The sequence below is a fragment of the Metopolophium dirhodum genome, chromosome 1, assembly GCF_019925205.1.
Source record: "Metopolophium dirhodum isolate CAU chromosome 1, ASM1992520v1, whole genome shotgun sequence".
Lineage (NCBI taxonomy): Eukaryota > Metazoa > Arthropoda > Insecta > Hemiptera > Aphididae > Metopolophium > Metopolophium dirhodum.
Genome location: NC_083560.1, coordinates 82,068,360 through 82,088,921, shown reverse-complemented (window position 1 = coordinate 82,088,921; position 20,562 = coordinate 82,068,360). Strand labels below are relative to the sequence as shown.

General features: G+C 30.4%; 1 protein-coding gene across 1 annotated transcript; it reads left to right on the top strand.

Moving 5' to 3' along the window:
• Positions 1 to 11,826: 11,826 nt before the first annotated feature.
• On the top strand, positions 11,827 to 17,620 carry LOC132934284 (uncharacterized). Its single transcript, XM_061000569.1, has 2 exons — positions 11,827 to 12,495; positions 17,153 to 17,620. Exons 1-2 carry the CDS (start codon positions 11,827 to 11,829, stop codon positions 17,618 to 17,620), a joined length of 1,137 nt encoding a protein of 378 aa, XP_060856552.1.
• The last annotated feature ends 2,942 nt before the right edge of the window (positions 17,621 to 20,562 follow it).

Below are 20,562 nucleotides of genomic sequence, written 5' to 3'. Positions count from 1 at the left end.
GTGCTCACATAAATGTGCTAAACCTGGAAGATCTTTCGGATCGTTTAGACTACCTATATTAATATAAGGAATATATTATTTTGATAATGTTATAGGCACGTATTTCACAAATGAATAATGTAAAAATAGGTACTGTTATAAATAAACAATTGGTTTAAATGGTATAGTCATACCAAATATTATGACTCTATAATATACTATAATATTATATTATAATTACCTATTATTAATAATATATTATTTAAAGTAACTTGCCAACTGCGACAGCTAAAGACGCGGCCGACTTGTCGGTGTCAGGATCGCTGATCAACAGAACTTTGAGACCGTTCTTCAACTTTAAGGCACGGTAGTCTCGCAAATCCTTCACCGACTTTCTGACGACATTGGTACGCAAGATTATATCTGAATCCGGCATGATGGTAAAGATTTTTCAGAGCTGAAAACACAAGCTGCACGTATTCATCGAACGTATTCTAAATAACATAGGCAGGCCCGGATTGAGCAAACGAGCTGCCGAGAAAATCTCGGTGTCTAACTTGAAATATGTGCCAGTTATATGTTGGGTTTTAATTTTATTTTTATATGAAGACAATGCGATATTAGAAGAAAATATAATTGAATCGGAATGAATAAACCTTGCAGTAGCTGCAAACGTATAGTCAAATGTTAGTCAAACGTTAGAAATCCTAAAACTCGGTGGCCCGATACCTTACTTAACCAGCCCGGCGCTGTGAAGAGGAACAGTACCTATTTCGTCTATAGGTACATAGTTTTAGCGTTGAATCTACAGTCATGATCGGGCCGGTGTAAAATACATTGCTTCACAACGCAGCACGTGTCGACACGCGGTCGTTGGTTGGTATACCACAATAGTATTTACAAAACAAAATATTTATTTGTTACTTGGTCTAAGGCTGTAAAAAGTGGTGATTTGAAAGTTTTTTGGCTATACGAACATAAAATTATAGCTGTAAGAATATGCTTTATGTTTATAAACCATTTTCGTGTACGGTATTTAATGGTAAACATTAAAAAATGTTTGATACCAGTTTTCGGTCCTGTCGTTAGTGGTAGACTTGTCGTAGCTTATTACTGTTACTATGAGGAAATTCTTTAGCGGAAAATGTTTTGCAATAGATACGTCTGAAACGTTGAAAAAGTTGAAATTCGTAAGCGCTTGGTGTGGTATGTAAATTAACCATGGTACCAATAATTTATAAATAATTATATCATTACAAGACGTACTCCGTGATATAAGTCCATGATAACACAGATTATATAGTAAATAATTGTGATAGTAACACATAATAGACCTTATACTGATAGACGGAGCAAGAGTGTATTACGCGTGGTCTTTCCAGGCTGCGCTGATCAACAGAACCCAGTGTACTACGCACATGCGCAGAAAATGATACAATAAACCATGTATAACTGTATGTATTATATCTATCTATCTAACTATCTATATATATAAAATGACTTGTCCTTAGTGATTCATCGTCGCCTAGCCGAGACCGCTGAAGCTATGAGTATGCCATTTGGACAGTGGTTTTGTTTTGTGATGTAGACACCTACTAAGAAAGTATTTTTCAAAATTCAACCCATACAGGCGTTAAAAGGGTTGAACGTAATAAAAATAAAATAATCATCTAGCCAGAACCACTGAAGCTATGAGTATGAAATTTAGTCAGTAGTTTTATTTTACGATGCAAAAAACCCCTAAGAAAGGATCCCTAAGAATAATCAATTTAATTTTGCCCTCTTGACATAATATGGCTGCCAGACTTCAGGTATTATGATGTATGAGGTTGTATCACTAGTCGGCTATCTAGTTGTTTTATAAATCTATGGTACTTGGTATCTATAAATATCGATATTTTTTAACCAGTTAAAAAAGCCTCACGGTAATCGGTAACTAATAGGTTTAATATAAGAGGTTCACAATTGCTTGTGTCGTGTCATGTTATGTATTCAATTCGTTCTTCGGGTACGTTCCGAATCAAGACGTTACCAATTTAGCAATCATAAATTCTACCATGTTTATCTTAATTTCACATAGTTCATGTTGTAGACACGTTTATACTATGATAATGAATATTAATATAATGATATTGCAATAATTTACCAACAGATCAAAATTACTTATACCACTTATATAATTTGAAACCAAAAATTACATAGAAAATTACATTTAAAATGTTGCCATATTTAAATAGCAATTTCACAGGATTTATAATATCTCAACAGACAACATACAATAATATTATATTCGTCAGACTATCGGATGTCTTTACTTCGTTCACAGAATGATTAAGTATACAATATTATTATAATTTTATAAAAACATACATCTACATTAACGAAATGAATTTATAATTTTACAATAATTTACATAATATTATAATGAATTTTATTAGATGAATATGAATATAACATTTTGTAGTTAAGCACTTACCTAAAAGTTTGACCCTCGTTACGAATTTTGTAGACGCTCTTTGTAGCCGCAAGACGACAATCTATTAAGCTTCAGAGTTGGGACACAAATCAATAAACTGTTGCCCGGAGTCATTGGGTTAGCAGCAACACGGTCGGTGGGTGGTTGCCGCGTTCCCAGTGTTGTGCAGCTGCGTAAACCATAAACCCCAAATTCCCGGTCGAGCTCGAGAAATCAACTTTCACGGGGGTCGTAATTTTACGGTTGTCAATTATTGATCGTGGGTGAAGGGAACTTCTATTTGTTGAATTTATTTTACTTAGTTAAAATAAATGCCCATTCTGTTGAAAATATTGTATACAAACTAAAATAATCTAATATTAATGCTTGACTATCTGGCACATATACAATTTATTTGAACGGTTTTTCTTAATCTAATAAATTAAAATAACGAATATTAGTTGGTTTTAAAAAATTATTATTTATATTCATATTATGCTAACCCTACCCACTAATCTAGTAATCGGACACAGCTTTTTAAAACATATTTGAATTCGTCATGAAGTTTACTTGGAAATTACTATTCCACTATTTTGAAATTCTACCCTAAAATCCATCAAAAACAGTTTTAAAATGTTGAATAGGTAATAAATTGTCAAAAATATATTGATATTTTTAGATAAGAATAAATAATTAAGGTTAGTGTACTGTATTATTGAAATGAGCGTGTACCTGTAGGAGCGCATCCGCTACTTCTTTTACACTACTACAGTCGTACCCAGTTTTGTATTTAATGGTAACGATTAGAAAAGGTAGGTACTTATTATTATTATGAAGCGTATTCTGAACAATATCAAATTGGCCAATAATTACCAATAATTGTAACAAACACAAGTAGGTATTTACTAATAATATTAATATCATCCACCAATAAAAAACTGAACACTTAACAAGAATTTCCGATATTAAACTTTTTAAAAAGAGTGCGTGTTCTCTTAAAAAAACGAATAAGTTTAACAGAGTTAAATAGTGGACGCTGCTTACAAGATTCATGAATATAATGTTCAGTCAGTCGCTTATTAGACTCAAAACACTCATAACGAACCAGATGTATCCAAATATATTAAACACGCAAAGTCTGTTATAACTAGGGAACGGATTTAAATGCTCTAAAAAACAAGAAAAATGCCCTAAAAACTTTAAAAATGGGTTTATATTCAATAAAAACAAAATTTTAAATTTAAAACTTATAAAAATCACATTATTATGAAAAATCTAATAAAAAATATTTAAATACAATACAACCTTAATTAATTAATTTTCAATTATCTTCTGTCCATCTTCTTTTTACCCTAAAAAATAAAAAATTTAATATGTATACCATTTAGATAGGTATATTCGTTATACTTTTACCTTTTGTTTCATAGCATTGTATTATACACGTGTCAACAATAATTTCGTAATTTCGTAACATAATACATATTTAGGTATTTTAATTTTTTTTAGAATGAATGTGGAAAAAATGTTGAAAAAATGATTTAAAAACCACAAATTGCACTAAAAATTTCAAAAAATGCTCTAAAAATGCATTAAAGTCTTAAAAATTCAAAAAAATGCAAAATAAAAGTTACATTTTTTAATTCTTTGATGTATGAAATGAACTTCTTGTTGGAAACCAATGTTTTCGGTTATTCAGAAAAAAATGCATTTTGCATTCAAATCCGTTCCCTAGTTATAACTTATAAGACTCAAGTTTCGGTAAGAGACCATACCAATTTTGAAAAAAAAAAAATTGGTTGAAAATGTAGGTAGGTACATTTTTGGTAAAATTTCGAAATAAATTAGTTTTTAGTTTATGCCTAGTATGCATACGAAAATCGTCATCGCTTTCGCATCATCGAGGTGCCGCGGCAATTATTTTAATAAGCAATATGAGACACAATTACGAGCAATATATTTCTAAAATGGTCGAAAGTAACAAAACTAACACATTTTTTTAATAAAATACGAATAAATAAGTAGGTAATAATATGTAAAAGTAAAATTGCAAAATAAAGTTAATAGGTAATTAATATTATCTAAAGGTACTTAATAATTTAAAATGTTTTTTTTTTGTTTTTTCCAACTCCGCCTATCGCCCGGTCCATTTGGTTATATGACTCAGTTTGCGCTGATCCCAAAATGAGCCTTATAAATGTTGTTCACTCTATTTTGGCTGAAACCAAGAACCATATAATTATTAAACAATTAATATTTTTTGTTGCCATCCTGTTTTACTTTGAAACGGTATTCTAATAGATTGGTATTCCAGTAATCGCTGATAAAGTGGTACCACCGTACACGCCGATCGTTAACATCGCGACGTAGTCTCGCCCGCGGCGGCCACCACGCTTTGGTTCGGTCGTGCCCGATGGTGGTGAGGGTGTCTGTGGTGCGGTGGTGGGAGTGGAGAGGATGATGCAGCGTTCCTGAACGATGTTCTCTCCCCCCTCCCACCCAAAGAGACACCATACCCTTCACCCCTCCTCAATGTGAAAACTTGCTCACCATCATCCGAATAGGGTGGAAAATGCGCGGCAGCAGAACAAGGCACGAAAGGCCTTTATTGCGTCGGCGCCGCGCACTTGACGTTCACAAACGGCCGACAACTTTCGTAAAACCACCATTTGTGAGGACGCCCGATTCGCTGATTGCTCCTTCTTACAATCGTACAACCAAATCAATAGTGTTTTGTTACTTTTAATATTACAGTAAATAATAAATTAAATACATATCATCAAATTTCAAGGTATTTAAACTTATATAATATTTTCATGTTTTATATTATTTTAATTTTAATTGTTCTATAGCTAGTATAATATAAGATGAAACTTAGGTATTAACATCTTTGCGTCTTAATGCACTGCTCCTCTTTAGCATCCTTACATAAGATATTACAAATTTATAACTGAAGTGTGGAGTAGGAAGAAAGAAAAGCTTTCAAGTTATATTTCCAATATAGATGTATATATTTTGATAAATTTACGTACATTTATGGTGTTAAATAGGGACGTTAAAAAATTATATTTTTCTATATGCATTTTGTTTTGCAAATATGAATTGTTGCATTAGCTATAGGTACCTATACTAGTGTAAGACGTAAGTGCAGTACAATATAATAAGGAAGCTTGGTGGTTTACAATACTGTTTATTATTTTTATTTATTTTTATCCTGCATACAAAATTTTTACCAGAAGAAAAGCTTTGATTTCAACGTAATATTATAGTATCTTATTTTTTAGAAAATTTTATCAGGATGGTACTTAAGAGACGTTTTTTTTTTGATTTTATCAATAGTTATTTAATCTTATGGGAAAAACCACTGACATATTACGAAAAACCGCTAAAAACGAGATTTTGATTTCTAACGCTTTGTTTATCACCATAGAAACAAATAAAAATTAATAATGCTTACAGGCTATAATTAAGAATAACAATATAATATATCCAGACTGACAAACCGTCTCCGCTCAGAATCGTTTTTCTTTTACAATGATATTATATCATTGAATTCAAGTTTAATACAATACATCATACATTGACCCACTTGTAACCTACTGTACAACAGAGCGACATCCACTTACTCACTTTTTTTATATTTATTTTTTTTCGTTTCTAGCTTTGATGATAAGGCGTTAGAAATTAAAATCCCAGTTATAGCACTTTTTGGTAATTTGCCGGTGGTTTTTCCCATGAGATTAAATAACTATTGAGAAAATCGAAAAATTACCTGTATAAAATACCATCTTGAGCCAATTTGGTAGAAGATAAGATACTATACGTTAAAATCGAAGCACTCCTTCAGGTAAAAATTTTGTATAAAGGATAAAAAAAAATAAAAAAATAAACATCAATGTAGAAACCACTAGCTTTCTTGCTCCACCCAGAATCTAAAATACTTATTTTATAATACATGTATACAATATTATCAAACTTACGAGGAATCTTGTATTACGGAATATTTTTATGAATTTCGATCTCTTAGTAATTTGCACAGTTTCGTGATTTTTACGTATTTTGTAAAGATTTGAACTTAAATAATTTTATAAAAACTTATGATTGGATTTATAATAAAACATATAATGTTATAAAACATATTATGTAACAATATATTATGAGCTTTGTATTACACTTTTAAGCTATTTGACCCACAGAATACAATTTTATGGACGTTCATAGAAAAAAAAACTAAAAAAATCGTATGGTGTATAAGAAATGCTAATATAATTCAGTGAAAATGTCATGTGTCACGGTAATTTGTTTTAGAGTTACACCAATAACCAAAATTGATTTTGTCAAAAACTGGTTATGCGTAAAAATGGCCATTTTTCTTAAATTTATTTATTGTTTTCCCCGACGCTTTTGAAAACTACTTGGAATTCAAAAAAAATAACCTGTCGTAAAACCAATACATTCATCGCTCTGCTTAGAATCTAAAATATAATTATCTCATTTGCTGCAGATATTTATATGTGACATGAAGTGAAATGTTTAGATTATTCAATTATCAATAATGGAAGGAATAATCAAATTTACTTTTATGACACAAATAGATAATTATAAATTATAATAGATATTTATGAAGCGTATTTTATATTATTATATTAGCTGTTACCCGGGCTAAATATTTGTATTTTTAATAAACATATTTAATATTTGTAAAAATATGTTTACGCTTATTTTTTTTTGTAATCTGAAAAAAAGCGCTGTCCACCCTTTAGCTACCCTACCTATACGAGTTGAAAACATCATATATAAACCCCCCTCGCAACAAATCGATTGAAATAACTTTTATTAAGAACGGTCCAGTAGTTTTTGAGTCTATTATCATAGAATCAACCAACATCCATTTTTAATTGTATAAACCTACATGGCCCGTGAAAAAATTAAAAACTTAAAATATAGTGCTATATAGGTGTAGGTACCCATCTTGGTTTTGATGTACCTCAGTGCACGGGAAAATTTGCGTCAGTGTACCTCATTTTGTTAACTAATTTGACCGAGATTGACAATGCGGTGGGTTGGTTATAACACTTGATATAAATCGAAAGTGTTCAAACTACTCTCTAAATTTCCCTGATACTTCCAAGAACGATAATAGTTAAGTTAAAATTAAGTTAATTAAAACACCTAACTAGTAAGTTAAGTTAATACGTTAACTTAACTTCTAACTTATTAACTCGTTAATGCTCAGCTTTGGGTAACTATACTTACGTATTAATGTATCGAATGTTTGTGGTGGTGGAGGTCGATGCGCATTATCCATTTAACAAACGATCCTTCAGCGTCGAGATTCGTATTAGACTGCCACGATAAAAAACTGCGGGAGAAAATAAATATCAATAAAATAGACGTTCACTCGGAAGCATACCTAAAAACCACATGAGTGGGCAGCGCTCCGTTATTGTATACATTTATTGTATAAGTTGTTATAGGTAAGTATTAACAGTGTTAGACACTGCAGCTCACACATTTGCTATACAGGGTGTCCCACGAGGATTTACCCATTGCAATATCTCCTGAGATAATAAATAAATCATATATATTTTTTATTAGAATCACAGAGACAAGGGCTACACATCTTTTATTTTTTAATTTAATTAAATTTGTTGGTAACATTTAAAGGTAGCCATTTTATAAATTTTATTTTTGTGAAAATTTTTACTCTTCAAGGGTAGACGATTATTTTAAAAGGCATATAAATAGTCTGAGACAACACTGGACTTTCAGTTCCTAAATTCGACTGGTGGTAAATGATATAGCGATATGGACTTTTTTTTTAAATTTACTGTGAGCAGTTCTCAATATTTGAAGGCCTTTTAATAATGCCACGTGACCTTTGTAGTTGGAAACAGATAGCTATAATAGTTTGGGATACCCATATATTTATAGGTCATTCGTGCTTCGTAGACCATTGATATACACGGGCAGCATAGCGGCATAGAACCAACCTGAGTAGATAACCGTGGTTAACAGTGATCAATTTATAAAAAATATCTTTATCCTATTCTGCGTAAATGAAAATAAATCCAGCATAATATTATATATTTATATACTATGGTCATAGGGTCAATGACTCAAACTTATACAGTGAAAAAAAAATAAGATAAATTAATTATAGTTATACTACACATTATTAAAATACCGAAAGTATAAATTCCAATTTCTACTTCAAGTTATAACACGGGTCTAATTAATCTCAATCTGCACTATACATTTATATCCACGTCTAATATTTTTAAAAAAATCTAATTATAATTATAAAATGTTATTAGGGAATTTTCGTTACAACAATTTTTTTTTTTTTAAAGCATTTTTAGGATAATTAAATAAAAAACTATTACCTACTAATAAACAACGTCTTGTCCAAAAATTTATTTTACAAGAATGTGTTTTATTTCGTGTATTCTAACACCTTTTGAAGAAGTAAAAATGATTCAAGTTTCATACTTAAGCATCTTTTTTGGTAGGAAAGTGAATCTAGTTGATATTTTTGAGGGTGAAAACTAAAAAATGTCCAGTAATTTTCAAAAACGTAGGTAAAACCAAAATAAAAAACATTAATAAACGGACATTTTTGCGATATACAAGATATCGACCAAATATAACTAATAATAATTATAGGTACATTACATTACATTCAATTGTGATAAAATGTTTATATTACCATTTTCTATACAATATGATAACATTTTAAAAATATTTTGACTCTTTTTTTAATTTATAGGCATGAACTATTTTCGATTTTTTTTTTAGTTTTTTTCAATTACCTACTATCTGTAAATTATTTTTTGCTCGATCAAAAACTCAAAAATGTATTCAAGATTTTTCATACGTTTATTGTTATTAGTATAAATAAAAAAAAAATAACCATAAATTCACAATAAGTTTTTATGAGCGCAAAAATTCGTCAAAATCACAAAACATTTTAAATTTTATTATTTTGCGTTAGATGTTAATCAACATTTTTTTTACATCTAAAATTTAAAAATGTAATACAAGATTCCTTATACATTTTTCTACCTTAAATGAAAGAAAGGTGGGCAAGTGGGTGTCTCTCTGCTGTACAGTAGGTTACAAGTGGGTCACTGTAATGGATTGTGTTAAATTTGAATTCAATGACATGATAATATAAAGTATAAGAAAAACCGATTCTGAGTAAAGACGGTCAGTCTATGATATTACTAAGTATATTTGAGGATATTATTGTGAATAAAGTAATTTATATATTATAAGCTATTTACGTGGAACCTTGTTTTAAATTTTCAATCCTTAGCTATAAAAGTTGAACATTTTATAAAGTTTCGACTACAAAATAATTTTTAAAGTTTAAATTTTATAAATTTTGTCAAAATTTGAACTTTAAATGCTTATAAATCAAAAATGTGACAATGTATTTTTAATATTGTAACAAAATATTACATGTTTGCATTAAATTTTCAAGTTTTTTACCCAACCAAAATGTTTTTTTATCATGAGTAGAAATAAAAACTAAAAAAAATTGAAACAGAAAATGTCCGTAGACAGTTCAAAACAAATCAAAATTTTTTTAAAACTGTATCGTGTATAGAGAATATTTTATACTAATAAAAACAACTAGTGTTGTAGTTGAACCAAAATATAAAATCGATTTTGTTGAAAACCGATTTTGCGTAAAAATGACTGTTTTTACTTAATTTTTAATTTGTTTTTCCTGGCTTTTTTGGAACCTATTGGGAATTGGACCCCCTTAAAGTACCAACTAGATTCACTTTCCTATTAGAACTTATACTGTTGAAGAAAATCTAAGCACTTTTACTGTCCTAAAAGGTAATGGCAGACATAAATTTTTTTTTAAAAAAACCACACATCATTGTAAAATCAATACATTCATTGCTCCGTTCAAAATCTAAAAAAGTTTGCCGGAAAGTCAGATTTTTTTATGAGTGTTTGTAGTTTTTTATGACATTGGATATTCAACCGTAAAATAACGATTTCTCCTCGAACGATTTTCTTATTTTGTTACAGATTTTGCAGCTACTAATGTTTATTTTTTTATTTTATATATAGGATAACATTTTCAAAATATTTTGTCTCTTTTTTAGTTATTTATAGACTATAGTCATAAACAACTCTTCCATCTATAAAGGTGTAAATTCTGCTTTTGAATAGGAAATTAAAAATGTATGTTGTCTTTCAAAAGATTAATAACTGTAAAAAATATAACGAAAAAAATAGTAAAATATATAATTTTGTTATGACTTGAAATTATGTTAAATAATTGTTTTCAAAAAAGTTATTATTTTCTGAAATAATATGAGGTTCTTAAGTTAAATGGTTCATCCTGTATGTCATAGTCGTTTAGGTATATATCATAGGTATAGGTGTTAACGGAAAAATAATAAAATCATCAACAGCAAACATCCATTTATTTATAGATTCTACATTCGTTCTGATATTATAACTGTATATTATAATATTGATTATTAATATTATTAGCAATCTTTTTTTATGTTAATTTATGTTACAGACATTAATAATATAACTTTTTGAAAGTTATTTAAATTACTTTATTAATTATATTTATACGTTTATACGCCAGAAAATTAAACTCAAAATAAGATTTTAAAATGATGTTAAGAAATTTGTTAACATAGTTAGTGAAATTTAATAGTGCCAACAAATAAAAATAAATTATCGATTGGGTGGAGGCAAATCGGTTAGGAAGTACTAATAGGTACACTAATTTAGTAACAAAGTATAATATATACACTGTATTTATTACAAGTTGTAAAATTATAAGTTATAACGCTCATAATATAAAACATAATATCGATGTATATGAATTATAAGTATATTATAATATTACCTATGAATATTGATTATGATATATTATTATCTCTCGATTCAATTGAAATTGACTGAGTCAATTTTCATATATATATTCTAATATAAGTTAACGACTATATCATGACAACAAGTATTCAATAGTGAATAAACTCAATTCTATTTTGCCATGGTCTATAAATATAAATGTTAAGTTTTGTGTTGATGTTTCAAATTTAAACCTGACCAAATAATTCTCCTCTTAGATAAGTAATATCAGTTTTAATATCTATTATTTTGTTATAGAAACAGAGTCAGCTATCAAGTCAACGAATTCAGCCTTCATATTCTACTGCGTGGTTGTAGTGCTTGTTTGCAATTCAAACGAGCTTGTTTTCTTCGTCGATACAATATAATATTCGACTAAATATAATATAGCAATCGACTAGTTATCAAACTTCCAATACACCAGCACTACAATACTAATATTGTTCACACCATAATATAACTCTTTCGTAACAATCAGAAAAAGTATTTTGATTGCAGGAATGGAGCCCTCGTTGTGTAACGCCATCATAGAGGACTCTGAAACCAGCGAAAGGCTGTGCCCATCGCTCTCCTCAATTGTCTCTATCACCGTCACACCTGAAGATAACAGCTTGCTAATCGCGCGTGGGAGGTCCATCCAAACAGAGTACAAGCTGGAAGAACTCGTCGGGCTCTACACGGACGATGCATACCCAGACCGGGTGGCGCTGAAATTCAGATCGCACAAGCACAACGTGGTACTGCTGTGCAGTGTTCACACTCACATTCAGAACATTTTGTCTTTCATCCACGAGTACATAGCCTTGAACGATCAAGACCATATTATTAACAACGGGTACAAGCTAGACATGGGCTCGTTCTCGTGTATGAAACGCTATACGTTAGAATTCGACTTTGAAATTTTGTCAAACCTCGTATTAGAAAATGTCGGTGTGCGATGCTTAGTAGGGCTGGAGAACATGCCACACCTCCGGAGTATCAGCTTGTCGGGCAGCGAACTAGGGAAGACACGGCGTGAAAAGGATACATTCTGGAACTGGATGTCGTTGAAGAACATCGGAAAATCATTGACTGTTCTGTTGATAGATAATGTTGATCTGAGGGTGGTACCGTTTGAAATGCAGAACCTGACCAAACTAGAAACTTTGTCTATGGCACATAATAAACTGGTGAGTTTAATTTATTTTAATCTATTAATACTTAATTGTTAGTTGTCATTTGTCAAATTCGTGTAGAGTGATTGGGGTTAAGTAAATGAGTAATTCATTACCGTTAAACTGATGATATTTTATATGGTTTCTGAACAAATACGAAGCATCCACTAACTATTATCACTATAATACAACAATAAAATATTTAGGTTTTGTAATAATTGTCTTATTCCAATCTCAATTTATGATACATTTTCTTTCTCTATACTGATCAAATAACCTTATTTAAATTTTAAGTAACTATTTCTTATTGAACTTAATGAGGTACAGTAATCTATTCAATAGTAAGGTATCCATTGACCAGGGCCCCACACGAACCTGTTCAGTGGGTCCCATCATATTTTTGAATAAATATAACAATAATTATAATAATACACAACAGAATGCATGTCCAACCATGCTGCAGAGCGACTTTCCCGGTTTTTTAATTTTTTTAATCTGTATGAAGTATACATATGGAACAGCACTGATAACTATGTAACTTTTAGATAAAAGAGCATCGCACAAGAAAAGTATCTAAGAGATAGAAATAAATGTTTTAAATTGGGTCTAAGGGATGAAAGAGCAGAGTAAAATTGATAAATAAATTATGGAAGTCACATGGTTTTCCCATCTAAGCTTCCAACGTTTATGGATGAATTTGCAGTGTGGCAGAAATAATAGCACATAGATGCAGTAGTTAGTATGCTCTTATCAAATAATATCAATATGCTCAGGAACCGGTAGTATAGAGATGAAAATAGTTAAGAGACAAAAGTTAAAAGTGGCTTTTTAATATGATGAGGAACACTTGGGAAAGAAAGCGTTACTGACTTATCTAAATACTATCTTGTGAATTAGACGTTTTATGGTTGTTCCAAGACAACTAATACCTACTGATGAAAGCTTCCAATATACCACTGCACTCAGCAGTGAAAGAAGATTTATAATAAGAAAGATTGGAAGCAGCTTGAATTTGATGTTCAGGAATAAAATAAGTTGGTGGTGAAATAGAATCGTTAGTAAAAACCAAAATAATTGAGGGAAAATTATAACCAACGTGTTAACTGTTGATTAAAGAGATTGTTAGTTATATATAGAGACAATGAATGTAACTCCATTGGAATGTAGGTATCCAAGGAAGGTTGGAGCCACCAGCATTAAAGATATTAACGCAAGTGTATTTTAAGGACTTTAAGAGTGTCATAAAGGGAAAAGACAGCTTTAAATATAAATATAATTTTAAATTTACTATAGTTACTTTAATATTATTTAATTTATATCAAAGCCAAAATAATTAGCATTTCTATGTTAAAATATAATTGTTTTTGTTCGTGTCAGGCGAATAGTATAACAGTGATAATTATACAATTAACAATACATAATAAGATAAAATAAAGTAAAATACACTAAGTAACATGTAATATAAATTATAAAAATTTTAAACAAAATATAGGATAATACTTAGTAACATGGATAGGTGTTTTCATAACGTTATCTATGGATTTATGGATTTGAATTGTTTCGGCCCAAAAGCGGGCCACGTTAATTCCTCGGCTTGTTCCTTTTTGGATGTCTCCTAGAGTGCAGGTGTAAAGGCAAGCTGTGCATGAGATTATGTGTTGGATTGTCTGTTCTTCACCACAGAGGCACAAGGTATCTGTACTATCTAGAAGTCCCCATTTTATTAGGTTATCTATCGTTCGTCCTATTCCTGTCCTGAGACGGTTTAGTGTGCGCCAAACTAGCCATGCTTCATTTTGATCCGGTGGAAGCGACTAGTCTGGCACCCAGCCAGAGGTACTGCTTATCTGATATATCCATCTGGTTGTGCTTTCTGCTTCAGGATGTGTCGATGAGATGACTTTCATATGGTTCACGAAACTTTTCCTGGACTTGAGACGGGATAGTTGTGGAGTTTCTCTATACATAGGGTGTCGTGGGTCTGATGTTATATTCGTTATTTCCCAGTTCACGTGTGTAGATCTTCTTATTGGTGGGGGAGCTATTTCTGAAAATATGTATAGTTGTTCAACCAGTGAATTTTTTAGGCAACCAGTTATAAGACGACAAGACTCGTTTTAGTGCAACATCGAAATTTTTAGTGTGTGAAGACCTACCCCATACTAGTATAGCATATTCTCCTGATGAAAAACATAATGCTAGTGCCGAAGCTCTTAAGACGTGAGGATGACAACCCCATGTCGAGCCGCTGAGTTTTCGCACTATACCATTTCTTGTCATTATTTTATTCTTGATATTTTCGCAGTGGAATTTGTAGTCGAGGGATCTGTCTAGCGTTATTTTGAGATATTTTGGATGTTGTATGTTGGTTCGTTTTACCCGTCCTTAGGACGTTTAGAGTGCGGATGGCACATTCGATTCCTCAGGTGAAAAGCACAGACTTGTGTTTTACCTGGATTAGGTTTTAGGTTATCGTGCCTATTATATTTCCCAAGGACGTCCAAAGTAGCCGCTAGTTTTTCCTCTTAATTTTCAAAATGTTCATGTGCTACTATTGCTGTTTCATCTGCGTAAATGCAGTGTTTTACATCGCTATCTGTGGATATTGGTTGGTCGTTTATGTAAATGTTAAACATAGTGGGGGCTAGCACACTTCCTTGATGGAGACCGTTTTTTGAGATTCTCCAACTACTATTTTTACCCTGATGATTTACGGAGAATCTTCTGTTACTAAGAAGGTCTTCGAAAATTCTTACAAACTCGTAATCCATACTGGTATCATATAGTTTCTTTAGCATTAGTCTGTGGTTTACCGTGTCGTATGCTGCCGTTAGATCTACGAGCGCCACACCTGTGACTTTCTTGTTTTCGAAACCATTCTCGATTGTTTAGGTCAAATTAAGTACCAGTTTGGTGCATGATTTTCCTAGGTGGAAACCAGCTTGTTCTTTGATTAGTGTACTGTCCACAAAGGGTACTAGGTGATTAAGCAGCATTCTTTCAAAAAGTTTGTATGTGTGGCACAGAAGGGATACTGGCCATATATATAAGGCAAGTATCCAATGTTTGGCTTTCGGCCCAAAATGGCGGATCTGTTTGACGAAAATATTATCTAGTCCAGCTGCTTCCTAATTGTCATTGTATCTATAGCTGTGTTCATTTCATCCTCGTCGAAAGCCCGGCTGAGGTGGTTCTCTTCCTTTTCTATGTTTCGTGTTATTCATTTATCGGGTTAATCTTCCTGTTTGGATTTTTGAGTTTTTGTCGTTCGATAATAGTTGGTGAGCGAATTGACAGGGAGTGACGTTCGACAGTCCTTTCACATTAGCAGGGTCACTATTTAGTTAAAGTTCTACTGTACTTTCATGAAATTGTATCTCCTTTGGAATGGGACAATATTGGGTTTTACCACAGTCTCAATCCGGCAAATTATAGGTCAGTGGTGTGTGCTTGGAATGGGGTCTCCCATCTTTTTTGTACAGAGTTGACTGATGGATGCATTGCCAAATATAAGGTCAGGGTTGTATCCTTTCTTCCAATGACCGCTATTGGAGGAATAGGGTAGTTTGTTATCGTGGATCAGTACCATGTCTTCGCTTTGTGCCCAGATTTCTGCTGCTTCACCATCATCGTTTGTCTCCAACTTGAACTATGGCTATATTACGATTGTGTTGAAGGCCGCATTTGGATTTGAGAATGGGAGATATGAAAGGGGAATTTAGTGGTTTATAAATCGATAAGACTGAGATATTCGGTAGATGCACTGTGATGAATTCAATGTCGTGTTGTTCATATATCTTGACTGACTGCATAATCTATTAGGTTTTGCAAAAATAGAACTACCATATGGTGCCTTATCGCTACTAGCTTCATTCCGCATAGACTTGGCGTATTAATAGTCTGGTCTCGATGGGTCTCTTGGACACATATCATATCGCATGCAGTAGATTTTCAGATGGCAGATAAAATTTCTTCATTGACTCCTGTGATACTTTCAATATTTATTTATACGGTTGTTAATACTGGCCGTGAAAAGGTCCGTTTCAGACGCCGCGTTTTAGACCCACCAGATATTATAATTATACTGAGAGATATATAGTTGCACCTGGAGCGTAAGAATTAGCCGGTGTTTGAGGACACCGTTACTAGGAGACACCGCGTAGAGGTTTTTCCTTGTCCCCCATTGAAATATAATCAAAAATTTCAGTTACTAGTTGATGGTATTTATTAAAAAACGATGTGAAAATATAATAATTTATTTTAATTTGTTAAATACATAATAATAATATTGTTATATTTTTAACTAAGTACCTAATTTATTTTGTGTACCTTAATATTGTTTTAATAAGAAATACTTAATGATTTAACTTACATACTTAGTTATATAAACTGATCAGTATAATCTCTTTAAATGTTAACCAAAAATCAATATTCAGTTTTTAATAGTTAATATTAATCAATGAATCAGTATAAATTATATTTTAGCATAGATATTTCTTAAAAAAAATTTTTAGAGCATATTTAGTGCACATTTTAATGTATTTTTTTAATGTATCTACGTTATTTTAAGATGTTATAGTGAATATAAATCCAGAAATTTATATTACTTTGAAGTAAACAAAAAATGGGTTTTATCATAGAAGTATTATTTCATTATAACTTATTTTTTCAGAAATGTTTACCTCATTACTTTGGTGATCTGACTGCTATGAGCCGATTATTTATTAACAACAACAGTATATCATACTTTCCATTTGTGCTACAGGATAGGACATTTATAGATATAAATATTGAAGATAATTTGTTGAGATTACCGCGAGAGGGTGAGACACCGCCAGCTTATAGACAAAAACCCCCCGTAGAAAAAAGAGCTCCAGAAAAATTAGCACATTTAGCTCTGTTTTCGATACTCAATAATAAAGTTCAATTTGAAAGAAAAGATATAAATCGTCCACTATGGAAGTACTTTAATAATATCAGTCGTTGTAGAGAATGTAATAAATGGATAGTAGTTTATTTAAAAAATGCATTTTATGAAATTGGTTTCTTGAGTACAGCGAATTATCAATGTGTTGCAAATATTATATTATGGCAGTATGCTGAGTGTCTTTATCCTTGCAAGAAGGAGTCACACAGATAAATGTTCATATAAAATTATGAAATTTAAGTATTTATGTTTATATGTAAGATTATGATATAACTTATATTACAAAATTAATTGTACCTATATATAGAATTTATATAACTTCGTTGTAAACAAAAACAAAGTATAACAAATAATTTAATTTATATATTTATTAAGTACCTAAGCTAATCTTTGTAATTTAACAATGTAAAATTAAGCTCTAAAATTAAACACAATAGTCAATATTTAATAATTATTATTAAATCATAAAGCAATTTTTTTTAACTTTTTTAAAAACGTATAATTTTGGTGAATCAAATGTTATATGTATTCTTATAACAAATAAGGTGTTAGTATCTTAACATTATTATTTTTTTTATTACATTGTAAAATAAGTTATTTTAATTTCCCTTTAATTTATATTAAAACTATACTTTACATCAAGGGGCTTCAAATGTTTTAAGCGGCGGGTCACTTATTTTTTGTAAGCGGGTTGAAGACCTCTACTTTATATTACCTAAGTACCTATATAAAAAAAATTATATTTCAACAAAATGTGTATACCATTTTTACACAAGTCAAACCTAAATGTATATTTTAATATGTTTTTTGTTTTCAATGTCTCAATGTCTGTATGTTATAATTTTAAGGAATCATAATATATTGTCCTAGTTATTGTATTATGTTAAGACAAGGTACATTATCTTATATTTTATACATAACAAACATTTCTAATTATGTCCAATATTTTATTAAATGAAAAACTACAAACTCAATAGTAACCAACAGGAAGTGGACAAAACTTATCACTTGTAAAATATTTCTTGTCATTTTTGTATGTAGGTACCTATTTTTATAAGGGGCTCACTAATATTTATGAATATTAAAATGAATTTAACCAAGTAGGTACTACAACAAATTAGTTTTCTCTCATTAATATTATATTATATAATTTAATATAATGTGTATAATACATATATTCTTATTAAAACTACAAAATGTTTAATATCTAGATATTTAAATACACGGCAATTACACAAAAAGGTGACAATCTCATAAACATTAAAAAAAATCACAATGTGTTATTGAGAAACTACTAAGCAAAAAGATGAAAACTTATTTTTAATAATTTAACTAACTTAACGTCTGTGAATTCAGCCTTTGGATCATGTACCAATCTAAGATCCTGTATGTATCTATATTATAGTATCTACGATTCATCGTATGCACGTCGTTTTACTGTATTTTGCCCACACACGTCCTTTGGCTACAAGTGAGATCATTATAATACTTTTAATATCAAATTCTGAAACATCTCTGTTGTCACGAGTATTTTCTCTGGTACTGCTCAATAATAGTTACATTGATGACTGATTAAAGGTTAACAATGTCCCATTAATTGATTCATGTATATAGTTAGGTAAGTAACTCGTATTTGTTTTATGTAAAATTATGAGAATACCAGACTCTTTTTGTTTTTGGCCGATTAAAATCAAATAGGTAGGTACTTCATGTCACATATATTTCTGGGGCTTGGGTCAAAAAGGGCCAATCTCAGTTTTTGGCAAAAATGAGTTATATGGCCAATCTTATAAAACTTTATACGCTTTTTCCAGTGGTAAAAGGGCGTATCTCAATAATCATTAGTGCGAGATATGAGAAGACCGATGTCATAAAAATTGCAAAATCTTTGGGGCATATGTGAACATTGTCCCTTTTACAAATTAAATAAAATTATGACTTTATAGTTCCAATGTAAATAGAAAACCTTCAATATTTAACTAAAAAATTCACACCATATTCTAAAATGTAGGATAAACTATATTTACATCAATCATAAAAACAAAAACATGAACATAAAAAAAAAATTGCTATGAATTTTCAAAAAAAAAGATGTTTTATTCTTGATTACTACAAAGTGATTAAAAGTGAGATTGGCCCAAGCCCCAGATTTAGTTGACAAGGACCTATAATCAAAAACAATTTATATGATTTCTTACTTTTATGTCTTAAAAACAACGTAAACAAATAACAATTCAACGAAATATTTTCAAATGCTAGAGTATAGGTATTTTATAATTCAAAATTTAAAAATGAATACAACTGTACCACAATTCGTGCTTGAATGTTTACGTTTAATTTTAACATTGTATATTTACTACATAAATTAGGTAATTAAGTGTAGTTATTATAGACTAGATTTATGACATAATAAATTGATTGATGTTTGATTTTCTAACGATATCTCATTAGGGGTAGAAAAATTTCAAAGCGTTTATTATTATTATTATAAGTGAAAATTAAGATACAACTGATACATTAAGACATTAAGTGTTTAATCTTCTATTTAAATATGATATATCAGTGCCTGAGCAGTAGCACACCTATTGATTACTATTTATTTGGTAAAAAGACATCTATCTATTTTAAATTTTAAAATATATAAGTAGTACCTAAGTTATGAACTATTTTTAAATTATATGGAACTTTATATGTACATAATTAATTTTGATTTTCTTCAGTGCTTTTTAATAAATAATAATAATATTATAGTTCATCCACACAATATGATTAATTAATAGATAATAATTAACAAAATAACAGTACAAAATGAACGTTATATTTACGTATATAATTGAAATAAACTAATTATAAGGTACCTGAAATAATGAATAATATAGGGAATAAACTATGTAGGTTGATTGTCCTTATTAAAATATACGTGGGTAACTTCTACCTATACTTTCCCGGTATGGCGCTAAAAAACATTCTGTTTGAAAAGATAAAAGCTCACGCCAAATTCAAATCTTATCCAAGTTGTACCAATTATAAAAAATTCACGTTTCTCTGTGCTCGTTTTGAATTCGAATCAAAAAATATTACTGCTCATATGTTTAACGGTCTGAACTGTCATTCATGACTAACACCCGTGGTTTCTGAATATTTGTAAATAATAA

Coding starts and splice junctions, on each gene's coding strand:
- LOC132934284 (XM_061000569.1), top strand. CDS start 11,827: ATGGAGCCCTCGTTGTGTAACGCCATCATAGAGGACTCTGAAACCAGC. Junction 12,496..17,152: donor CTATGGCACATAATAAACTG/GTGAGTTTAATT, acceptor TTATTTTTTCAG/AAATGTTTACCTCATTACTT.